We start from the raw sequence: 12,933 nt of genomic DNA on the forward strand, positions 1-12,933 counted from the left end.
ACATAATTGTGTCCATCACATACATTCAGGAACTACTTCCACTGGTGTATACAAAGTAAGATGGCTGGTATTCAAGGTGTGCACTAGTAAATGATAATCTATTTGATAGATTCCAGTCTCTGAGATTCTCCCTCCTCCTGGCAAGTGTTTGAAGTGTGCTTTATGTCTTCAGGATTATAGATAGCTTGCATTGCATGTCCCACACATTTCACTACCTTCTGCACTGCTTTGCATGGTGGGCATGTAAATAACAATGGGAGCAGCTGGTCTGTTTAGTGTCCTTTGTGCAAGCAATGCACCCAAACTATATATTTCACCAGTATTGACCTGTATGTAAAATCGGTGATCTGTTATAATGATTTATTAACTGTATTTTTTTGTTATTGTCACAAGATCTTTTTTTGGGGAAAACTTATTGCTTGTTACTAATCAATAGAAGCATTTGTGCAGTTTGAACCCAGGGATGAAAGAAATACAACAGAATTGTTTTTCTACAAATAATTACATTCAACCTTGCCTTTGGTATATAGTGTTTAAAGTAACCTGTGAAAAACCCAACAATTCAAACAGAGCATACAGTGAAATCTATAAAGAGAGGTTACTTTAATTGAAAAACTGTTGAAAACTATTTTTATTCCTATAAACATTGCCAACTTAGTTTTTCTTATAAAAAGTTTTTACGAAGAGCATGTAAAAAACCAAATACAACATCAAATTAAAAAAAAAGGGTTAAATGGACAATCAAAGAGCAAATAAACATCCATATAAAGTATTGAGGGATAACTCTTAGCAACGAGGCTTCAGTGTGGTCGAAACAAAGGACTGCCTTCTGGCTGAAATGAAGTGCAGGCTTCATTATTTGCATTGCAGAAACACCAACAATACAATAATAAAATGAAGCAGTGTTCCAGCTGGGCATCTGACTTGCTCACATACCTGAATGACTAAAACAAATTTAGAAATAGTCACTTCCCTGACAATATGGCAAAAACTCACATTTGGGTACAAGGTTTGTCTTGTGTAGCTCTGTTCACTCACAGTTCTGGCATCATACTGAGCTCCTGGCAGAATAATTCTGTCTGAATAAATAGGATACCAATGCTTCACCTCTGCAGGTAAAGACCTGGACATGATTCCAGTGGACCCGGCAAAGCTCACACTATTTTTCCTGATCAGGCTCCAATACATTACCAAACTTTTTTCACAGAACCCAGTGAAAAGCCAGACAATACACACACCTCCTGGAGCTTTAAAACATAAATTATCTTGACCTGAGCAGTATGCACACCCAATTCAGTATTTCCCTAGACAAAAGAGTAGCTAAACATGGCAATATCGGTTAGCTTTGGAATTTGGCCTTTTCACATTCAGATGGTTTTATTCTCAGATTTTATTTTCATTTCTGACTCAATTGGTGGTATTCAGATTAATGGTTAAACTTTAATTCTCAAATGTAACTCTGGAAAAACCTTTTTGTGCAGCACTAGGGACACTTATGGCTTGGAGGGAAATACTAGAACTAGTATTAAACCAAATCAAGGTATGGACGATCAAAAGAGGGGATTTTTTTTTTTTTTTTGCTCACCCAGGCTTTGCTTTAATAAGAGGGACCAGACACTTTTTTTACAGTATTTTTTTTACAGTATTTTTTTTAAATAAAGGGCATGGGGGTCACTTCTAATATCCAAACCTGAAATGTTTTCAGGCATGGAGCCTAGGTGGCCAAATAATATAGAGGCAGCATTTATATGCCCCCTTTCCTGGCTGTACCAGACCCGATGCCTTTCCTTAACAAAAGGGGGCTCATAGTTTAAGGACAGAGCCTCTACCCCACAATGCTTGTGTGTGTGTGTTTCTCAATGGAATCTGGAAGCCCACTTTAAAAAGGAGAGTACGTATAGGGGTACATAATAGCCTCACTTTATTATTTCTTATTTATTAAAAAAAATCTTTAACCGTAACATATTTACATTTACCTAGTTTAAATAAAGTCAAGTGTGAGAGCCCTGCTGTGGACTGTGCTACCATTGTACATATTTTGTAGGCTGTTTTCAGCATGAGGTATGGTTGACCTTCTTTTCCACTTTTATCTAGGAGCAAGTCTATCTTCAGACACAGAGTAGGTTCAGCCTAATGGGAAAATGTAAACCTTTCATCTGTAAGATTGCATATTTAGGACTGTTCTGAATTGAATATCCATGTTCTTTAATATGTCTAATCATCAGTAGATCCTTTAAAGTTTATTCTGTACTTGCACGCCAACATAAAGCCATGATAACTGACTTATTGGGAAAAAAATGAGTAGAAGTACTGAAATATTTACTTATCTTGTGGTGTTTAGTCTTGGTAGAGTATTGGAACTCCTCTACCTGATCTCTTCTTAATAAAGTGAAAAAACAACAGATCAACAGATGTCAGCAGCAAAAGAAGGGGAAGAGTAATCACAAGGCAGCAACAGAGGTGGAGGAGGCTCAGGTCTACAGCCAGGAGGGAGCAGGAGATTTGGAAGAGCCCAGGTATCAAAGACAGCAGCAGCATAGGGAAGGGAGGCTTAGAAGAAGTGAAGTATGAAAAAGACAGTGACAGGGGTAGAGAAGCCATCAATCCACAGTGGGTAAGGGCACAGACAAATAGACAGCAGGCAAGGTGGAGTAAATCTATAAAAAAAAAAAAAAAAAAAAACATGAAGATCCACTGGGGGCTACAAATTATCTTTAAATGTATTGTAGCCTTGGTGCTCTGAATTTTATTTATTTTTTTTGTGTGTACACGCTTATAGATTGATCTTTTTTTTTTTTTTCGTGGGGGGTTTCCCTGTGTGTGTGTGTTTGTTTTTTGTTTGTTTGTTTTTTTTTTACTATGCGGAGTCAGCCTGTAGTGTGACTCCTGGTAGCAAGTGGTAAATATGAAATATTCATATGCATGCATTTTTAAAGAGCTAAAATACATAAAATGAGTTTTAGTCATTATCTTAATATAAAAGCAAAGTTTAACCAGAAACACTATACATGTTCTTTAGCACACACTCATTCACTTTTAGGAATTGATTTTTTGGGCTGAGGTGTTAAATGTTATGATTCTGTGTTTGCATATTTATTATCTATTATTTAGGTGTAAATTTCAAATGCTGGTGTCATTGTTAAACCAATTTTTATAGCTGTTGTTTCTTCCCCCCACAGTAATGCTGATGGCCTAGTCATTGATCAATTGACAATTTCAGATGTCAAATGTGCAAAGGAAAACCATCCGTGTAGCAGTAACACAGAGGATGCATCACAAGAGCAGTGTTCAGGTGCTGCATGCATCAAAAACACAAAAGGCTCTTGCAGAGAAAAGAGGTGAGTGCATAATCTATAGAACTGATATTTTAGGTAAAATTTGGTATTTCCCAATCAATTTAGGGTCCAATTTTCCAAAAGAACCTATAGAGAACATTGAGGCCCAGTGACACCAAGGCGTACTGTGTCTAATGACTTTTTTCATTGGGAGAGATCAACTCTGATTCTTGGATGTAATAAGAGAGGGGCCCAACTTAAGATAAGCAGGTTTAGTTTGGAGTCTCTAGTTGTACCTTTACTGGTCTAATTTTAAAACAGGTATGTAGTATAAAGGAAAAGGCTCAGAATTTAAAGTGAAGTGGTGTGGACTATGTAATGCACTGCATATTGTGCAGAAACAGTCTAAGTCTAAAGCTTAGCTGTTCTTGCACAAAGCCTTTGAACGTGTCACACGCCTTACTTATTGGATTGTAAACTTTTTTTTTTTTATTGTGTGTGTGTGTGTGTGTGTGTGTGTGTGTGTGTACGGAAAAGATTATGAAAATGTTCAGGACACTCGCTTTTTATTTTTTTATTTTATACAGATGGGCGATTTCTGCAGCAGGGAAACTGTAGATGTGGCCAATAGTGTTAGCCCTTCCTGAAAGCCCCCACAATGGCTCCTCCTAATTTAGTCATTGTTGCTTAGCATGATTCCCTCTTTTTTAGCTCCTAGGTTGAATTATGGAGCTCAGACTGCTATGTTTTTGCAAGGTTGTGCATGCAGGTAGTACAACCACTGAAGTAATGCTTGTTTTATTAGACATCTGAAACAAACAAAGACTTAATAGGCAGCCCAAATTTGACTTTTTTCACTGACTAAATTGAAGTATAGTTAACAACCCTGCTTGTTAGATACATACATACAAATGTGCAACTTCAGATGAATTTTGATTTTTGTAATATGTTCTTTCTGTTCTATTATAGCCATGGAGATGTTGCAGTGAATTCGGAGACCACATTGAATGGCCCTGCATGACACAAATCTTGCTGCTCCAAACTACATCTGGTGTGAGGCGGGACCTCTTAATCCCAGGGACCTTTTATGCAAATTAAGAAACATCCGATTTGTTTGGAGAACTGTATGCCAGCTGAAAGAAGTGGAAACATGGTAGATGTTAAAAAATTAAATAGTCTGATATTGACATCTTGGAAATCTGCCTGTGGGAGCGTATGTTTAAGAGAACCCCTTTGGATGCTCGGACATGAATACTGCCTTGCGCTTATGCGGCTTCTTCCATATCCTTTTGTTGTCATAGCTATCTCCCTGCTGTAGAAGAATCATGGGACAGCTGGAAAATGAGCATGAGCGAGTTAATGGTGCCACAATATCTGCAAACTCCATAAAGCTACTTCCTTATTGTTTTTAGCAATAATCCCCTGGTTTTATCACCAAGGTTCTCTATGCTTGCAGACATGAACTCTTCCCATCTGTATGGAACAGTCGATTACATCACAAGCTGGTCCAGTGTGTACCAGAAACACGGGATGCTGGTACAGATGGTGGACAGTCTTATTTCTGTTTCCATGCACTTTATTTTGCAATTCTTCTCAAGCACCTTTTAATAATGAAATGGACATCATTTTTAGTTCAGTATGTAAATGTTATTCTTGTTTGAAAGTTAAATTGTTGGGTCTGCTTTGTTTTATCAGGTAATAGTACAGTCCATACCCAGAAAGTTCATAAAATATTAATTTTGCAGATATTGTTTGGTCAGTAATTTTTGCAGCAGCTTTGAAAAAAAAATTATCTTCACAGTAATTTCATTGTATTGTCCTAACATCCCCTTTGATTGTCTTTGTGATGAAAAAAAGAACCCTGGGCAAAGAAAAAAAAAAAAGTGCATAATTAAGTTTAATAATTCAGAAAAAGACAGCAATGTAACTATGCATCTGCATACCAGGGTTGGAACTCAAGTTTCACGACTTGGACTCGAGTCTGACTTAAGTCGCCTAATGAATGACTTGCGACTCGACTTTGGGGGTTTTTCCCAGCCACTTGCAACTCGACCCACGGCCAGCCCCACTGCCTTTCTCCCTTCCCCCTTCAGATAACTGTCAGATCAGCTGTCAGAGGAGAAAGGCAAACTTGGTAAACTTAGAATGCAATGCATTCCTCGCCTTCCTTGCATTCTAAGACCACGGCTTTCTACTCTGACAGCTGAAGGGGCTGGGAGGAGGGTGGTGTTACAGAAGCCTCACTGCCTTCCTCCCTGTCCCCATCAGCTGTCAGAAGAGAAAGCAGTTGATTTAGAATGCAATCCTATTGTTAAGAACAGGATCAGAGCTCTGTTTCTATATAGGGACATATAGGGATAAATGAAGTGACTTGTCTTGGAAGAATTCTTGGTTACTTGAGACTTGACTTGGTGTCAAAGACTTGGGACTGGACTTGGACTTGAAGGGTGACAACTTAGTCCAACGTCTGGTGTATACCTGTCCTAAATTTCTAAGTAATGTATACAGAACTCCCCTTTCTGTCCTGTGGGTAGGATCTACAAGGAGGATTTCTTTTAAAATGTGCACTTTTGCACTCTATAAACCCTATATTTAATGTCTGTGCTCGATAAATCGTTCAGGTGTTGGATACATTTCTCAAGAAATGAAACATACATGAGGATTTTTCTCATTATAAATTGGTGGGACAGACTTACCTGATGTGCACAAAAGCTTCATGACAAGATATTTAAAACAAATCATAGCAGTCTGTCAGTGCTTCCATTGGCTTGAAACACCCTCTCTACAGTAAAAAGGATAGCAGGATGGAGCAGAGGTTCATATCACCAGTGATTGCTACATGTACAATATTTTCTGCATCATTTCTAAAGAATAGCCAAGAGCTGTTGCTGTGATGGAGTATAGTAAATGGTTTTTGACAGTTATATTTCAGTCTGAATGTTGAAGCAAGCCATTGGTAGTATGGCAGAATTCTACCTAAACTAAACCCTGCATTGCTCACCTGTCCCCCCCCCGGTTCTTTCACAGGGTGCTGCCATCTTCTTTCTTCACATCCTATGTGGGATCTTGCCGAAATGACAAAATTCCCACGCAGGCGCACAGTGGGAGTCCAGGAGTTCATTTACTCCTGGAATGTAAGATGTCCTGGCAGCCAGGGCGACGCTGTGCATTTCCGTCAAACAAACATAAAAAATACAAATGTTAAAATTCCTAGGACTATAAATACAGTCATTGCAGAAAAAAATGTTCACAGTACATTGCAGATTATCAGTTTTATGCGGACATTATATCTAAACCTAATGACCAATAATAGTAAATACCTTCTATCCACCCAAAACAGGCAGGTAGAAGTCAAATTATCACATATGTAAAATTCATATTGTCCCTATAGGTTGCCATGTGGATATCTTAATTTCTATTTCCTTTTGAAAATAGACAAATATATATACAAATATATTGATTATTCCAGATGTGGGTAGAAAGGCAGCAGACTCTCCCAAACCCACCAACAGCTAGTATGTGGGGAAAAAAGTCAACAAACTGACCCCTTATCCCCCCCCCCATTCATAGCATAGATTACATAGTGGTGTTACTAACTACTAGAGATGGCAAGGGGATATCTTCCACCCTTCTTATTTGTTTTTTTAGGAGTTTTGCAGGAGATTAGAAGACAGCTGGATGACATAGATGTCATAATGTTTTAAATCTAATTCTGCTTTTACTATGATCAATAAACATGTGTGTAAGTTTTTCACATGCAATTGTCTATAGCTTTTCACCCATGGTAAATTACATTGACATAGTACAATGGCCCACTATCAGTACATGTGTATTGGAATTCTTCATCACCGACCTGCAGTACTGCACTTCATCATTATAATATCTCTGCAATAGATTCCAGTTTATTCTTTAAAATTAAATCATGAAAAGTATGTGTAATTTGGGATACTTTTTTAAATTGTATTTTAAGGCCTTAGTTTTTATATATCTATAAACATTGTGTTTAAAACTATAATAGTTTTTTATTTTATGTTTAGTTTTTTTTTTTGTTTTTTTTTTTTAAGTATGTAGCTGTTTGTAAATGTTGCTGTTGAGCACATATTTTTAATAATTGGTTAGCATATTTAATGACCTCAAAGTAACATTGTTCTAGTTTGCCATTTCAAGGATTAGTATGTGCTCTGCCATATCCCAGTACTACTGACCGACATGGCCAGTGGTGGGTTGCTTTATTGTAGTTTGGATCTGTCTTGTATCATTTATGCCTGTTTCTTTTCAGATAAAATTCTCCCTCTCGCTGGGATTAGTTTTTTGTAAATCGCACATTGTTTTTTCAGCAATAGAATTTATAGCCATTCACTCCCAAACTGACATAAACCCATCTGCTTCTGCAGATAATTTTTTCCTTATCCTTGTGATGCTGATACATTTAAATGATTGGGAAGACTGATGGTATCGGGAAAGAAAAAACAGCCAATAAGCTTAGAGCTTAAAACAAAAACTCTGAAATTAAATTTTGTTTTCAGCCTATATTCTTCTTTTAGTTGGTGCAAAAAAAAAAAAAGCACAGCTTAGCCTACAATCTAACTGCAAATTCATCTAAATGCAAGTTACAGCACATTCCTTTAAAAGAATCAGCTAAAATTGAATTCCTCTACGCTGCCACAGAAATGCTGATTGGATTGAAAATGATATATCATGATTTGCTTTTTATAGGACTGGTATACAACTCTTTGGTCTGAAATCATTTATTTGCAACACAATACTGGTACAATGTAAAATCTCTGTTCTCATTTGTATAATTGATTGGAAAAGTGAAGGAATTTGGATCTCCCATGTTACATGCATACAACATACGTATTTATTCATGTGCATGCAAATTGTTACAGCAGTAGAATCAACAGATTTAAAGCTGAACTCCAGGCCATACATACATGTATGTATGTGTATGTGTGTATTTTTATATATATATATAATGTACGTACATACATACCACCAGTTATAGATTAAAAAAATAAGATGTAATATAGATAATTAGGCACTTAAACACTGCTGAAGTAGCAGTTAGTAGCCATAGTGCTGCTTTCAAGTGACCTTTTCACAAATCTATAAAGTCAAAATTACAGACTAAAGTTACATACACACGTGCAATAATTGTTGTTGGAAAGGATCTTTCACGATCCTTTCCAACGACTAAGGACTGAACGAAGCATGAACGAGTGCTGTACAGCCCCATTCTGCTGTATGGAGAGGGGAGGGGGAGAACGACAGAGAGGCACCCCGCTGCATGCTCTCCTCCCTTCCCTTGCTTTAGGATTGTTCATCATATGGTGATCTGCCAGGATGGTCGTTTGGACGACGGGCAGCTGTACACATGCCAGATTCTCGTCTGATATCAGCCCTGAGCCGAATATCGAGCGAGAACCATTGGACATGTGTGCGGAACTTTACTGCTTCACCCTCTATTTACATGTTCTGCTAATTGCCAATCTATCACTCCATTCAGAGGAAGACTGCTAGGTAACAAACTCCCAATATTGTTGCAAAAACACATCCTGCCTTGACTGACTATAATTATTATATCCACAGCTCACTGTACATTAGCAATATGTTCAGTGGGGAAATGCCTCTTACGTTGCTGGCCAGTTGGAACAATGTCACTCATACAAATAGCCAAGATCATTGACATCACTTAAATTGACCTGAAAGACACAACTTGCTGATTATTTAAGGAACCCCTAGGGTTCTCCACAGAATCCCGGCTGAGAAATGCTGGCTTAGACAGTTCTGCTTTGCATTTCAACTGTGCATATGTTGGTCTGTAATTCAGCTTTAAACATTGTTTATTAATATGTTTTATGTGTTTATTGTAATGATCTAGAACAGAAGACAGTACAAGTCTGATGAATAGATAAACTAAACATTTGGACTTTTATTATTTGCCTGATCAGAGCCAGACTTGCTTGTTTTTTTCAGTGCAGATGATCTCCAGGTTGAAGATTTTCTATTCATCCTATTCTTTTGTTAAACCATAAGACAATCAGAAATCCAAGCATTTCTTGTCAGTAATTCCCACCTGTTAGAAGGTGAAGTCACATCTATAGATGTTGTTAGGGGAATTCTCTTCTCCCCTATCATCACCTTGTAGCTGGAAATCTTTCCTCTGCTCTGTCACTGGCTTTCCTATTCTCCAGTGAAAAAGGCAGGATTTGTGTGTTAGGCTTTGCACGGTGAGGTAAACTACTGTCAGTATTTTCAATCAATCTTTTATTTATGTATATATGGTATTACTGGAAGTGTACACAAATGTTGGGCTTTATGGCAGTTTATCAGGTATCTGGAGATTGTCATTTTGACTGTAAAAAAAGGTCATTGAGAGAGGGCTTAAGGATGCTTGTTGTCCATCAGAAAGTATGTGTGAACTCAGCTTAAGTTACTGACTTCAGCTTCTAATGCTTCTTGCATGTAAAGTTCAGTTTGGAGAAATTAGGCCATTTGCTTTTATGAAAATGTAGCTACGCATTTAGATTACTTAAAGCATACCTAAACCTGCAATTACTCTTCTATTCCTATTCGGGGCACAACTATAGTCTATCTTTTCTTCCTAAAGATGATCTTTGGCCATCTTGATTGGCTGTGCTAGGATGACATTCATTATTTATTCATTCCTAACACATGCAAGGAGTAGGCAGTAAGAACATTTATTACAGAAGGGACATCGCATTTCTGGTATAAGCACCCCCCTAAATTGAAAATTTGTAGAAGGACTTTAGTTCCACGTTAAGCAGTTGAGCTCATCCCTGCATTTATTGCCCCTCCAATATGTCAATATGGCTGGATGTGATAGAGGGGGAGCAAATTGAGAGCAATTTTGACCTTGACATTCACATCTAAATGTAGCTGCTCACATTGGGATCTATTCTTCTTGATTTTCAGTTTTTTTCTTCTATGCTAATATTAAAATCCATACATTATTTTTATTATATTGCATTACTATACATTATTTTTCTAGCTGACGCACATTTATGAAACTTTCTGAATTTTTTTTTAGATGCCAAACAAGGCTGCTATCCTCCAAATTTCCTGACAGCTTTTATTTAACGATTGAGATTCTTCATAAATCGAAATCTTAAGAAGTAAAATTTTTTACTTGTCCAGTGCCAATGGTAGATATAAACCTTGTAAGACAATATTGTGTAAATTAGACAGAATTGTTTTGAATTATGTGAACAATAAATGGGATATTTGGCACATAGATCACTGTACAGGCAGCCTCTTCTATGTTGGCATCAGTGGTGCCAAGAAGGACACTTTTTTTATACAAAGTGTTAAAATGAACTTCATGCTGATTAGTGGGCATATGTACTGGGGATATTTTTGTATAGTATTGTGCTGCAAATTATCCTACTCATGTTCACCTTACTTCTGCTAGCTACAAACCAATAGCTTGGTGTTACATATTACATTTTTAAATAAAAGTAAAACCTTAAACTTGTTTAGTAGCCATTATAAGGGAGTTACAGCTTCTGCACATGGACTGATGTGTTGTGACTTCCTGTGGCTGCCCAATGTGTGTGTGTCTTATAAAAAATATTATGGATATGTCAGTCATTTTCTCTGGGATATTGGGGCAGTTTTATAGATGTTTGAAATCTTCAGGAAAGCAAAAGTGAGTCCGAATTGCTTCTGTAGAATCCACACCACCAGTCACGTTCATTTTACCATCAGTTCATATTTCTAGGATGCAATACAGCAATTCCAATTCTATGAAGGCCTTGTCAGATGAAAGGTTTGTATGTTGTAGAAAGGCGCACATTTATTTTCATGTAGTCATTACACAATTATTCTGAACAAGTCTTCCACAAAGTGCTGGCTGTAGAAATAGAAATAAACTTGAATCCAGTCATGACAGTAACGTTATTTCTGTATGTTCTGAGATCGTGTTTGTTTCTTGACCATTGCAATCTCATACTGATGAACTTTATTTCAGTTGATGTCATTAGCAGTGTCAGCAGCTTTTATTCTTTGGATTTTTGGTGTATATATGTATAAAGCTAATATGAGGTGTTCCATATGTGACATTGTAATGATTTTAAAGTGACTGGATCACATTTTATGAACTGAAAAATGCTTTTCTTATAGCTGCATACTGATTATCTGACTGCCAGCAAACCTGGTAAGGCAAGCACTGCTCTCCAGTCACCATATCATAGGAATATCTACATTAGGGTTGAGCTGGTGCTACAAAATAATATTTCTAACATTATACTGGCAGTGATCTGTGATGCAAAGCACAACTGAAATTTAGGTTTTATGTCTGGCAAGATATTAGAACATTATTATAGTTATATGCAGCGTGGAAAGGACAAAAATAAAACCTATAGCTTCTACAATGACAAGCAATCTAAGACATTATTGACAGATAACATGAAGCATGTATACTGTATATTGTGTTTCACCTTAGCAGATTCTAGGGCAGAACTGAATTGTGTGCCAGCTCTGTCCATTGTGCATCAAAGTGATGCCCATGTTGTTCTAATGATACTGACCTCCAGCAACAGAGGGTAGACTGTGTGTGTTTTTCCAAGCAATGTTCTGTGTATGTATATGTGTATATACTTAGATAAAATATATATAGGATCCATGTGTTCTGCCTTTTTCCTTGGTATATTTTTCAGAGTCTATATATAGCTATGTGCAAACTGTTTTATATATATTTGTATATACATATATATTCATTGTAAACTCTGCTTGTGGTGCATTTTCAGTTTTCCATATAAATGGTATGTTTTGTTTTATTTTGTAATGCATCTTCTTGTCCGTTGTTTGCTATATAACTTGAAAGATGAGGTTGCAGCTTCATTAGAACTGATATATAATTTTAGGTCAGTGTTCAACCCAGAATTTTTTTTAAGCTGGGTGTGAAGAAATTGTAGGTGGGTGGTGGCCCCTGTATTGTTAACCAACTCTTCAGTAAGTACCCACAAACAGCCGGGTGGTCACTAAACAGAGCCAGGTGGTGCACCCCGCTAAACAGGGCCAGGGAAAACACTGCAGCTTAAGATAAAATGGAAGAACGGCTTACACTGGACAGGCTTCTTATTAAATCTTATGCTATATGTAGGTGAAAATTATACATCCTGTAGAATTCTAATGGTAACCATATACCCCAGCCCACAGCACCTAGGTAAGGATGCAACCCTTGTCCTTTCAGAGTCCTGTAGATCATACAAAAGGCAAATCCTGCAAGAAGACTTGCAATGGAGTGATGCATGTTTTTGTCTGCTCTGCATTCCACAGGCTATCTCCAAGGACAATGATTTAGCAGCCAGCGATGCCCAGAACAGGTGTTAGGCAAACATAATCCTAACTTTATCTTTTTACAGGTACTTTTTATATCTACATATAGTAATAATAATTCCAGGGAACAGGCCTAACCAATGTAAGGAGACCTTCCATTATTGTTAAACGTCTACTTTAATGCCAAAAAGGCCGGTTTGTCATTGGGAATTCACAGCTATTAATGAAGGGGGCTTTTTAATGAAGGGTGACCCGGCAGTTCATCAGGAAACTTATAGATAAATTTGGTGAATTGAAGAGAAAAAAATCTGATGTGATCGTCATTGTCAATATTTTATAAGAGTTTCTAACGATGCTG

The 12,933-nt window shown here is 37.2% G+C and overlaps 1 protein-coding gene across 3 annotated transcripts in view; it reads left to right on the top strand.

Moving 5' to 3' along the window:
* PPP6R2 (protein phosphatase 6 regulatory subunit 2) overlaps positions 1–12,073 on the top strand; it is a 51,357-nt gene extending 39,284 nt beyond the window's left edge. For 2 of the 3 annotated variants that reach the window (XM_072401965.1, XM_072401966.1), the window contains 2 exons: positions 3,180–3,338; positions 4,245–12,073. In XM_072401965.1, coding sequence (XP_072258066.1) covers positions 3,180–3,338; positions 4,245–4,296 — 211 coding nt within the window. In that variant the 3' untranslated portion in view covers positions 4,297–12,073. Of the gene's footprint in view, positions 1–3,179; positions 3,339–4,244 lie in introns of those variants that run through there. The other variant, XR_011919515.1, reaches the window with a different exon arrangement.
* Positions 12,074–12,933: the final 860 nt, after the last annotated feature.

Source organism: Pyxicephalus adspersus, chromosome 2, assembly GCF_032062135.1.
Source record: "Pyxicephalus adspersus chromosome 2, UCB_Pads_2.0, whole genome shotgun sequence".
NCBI classification, from domain to species: domain Eukaryota; kingdom Metazoa; phylum Chordata; class Amphibia; order Anura; family Pyxicephalidae; genus Pyxicephalus; species Pyxicephalus adspersus.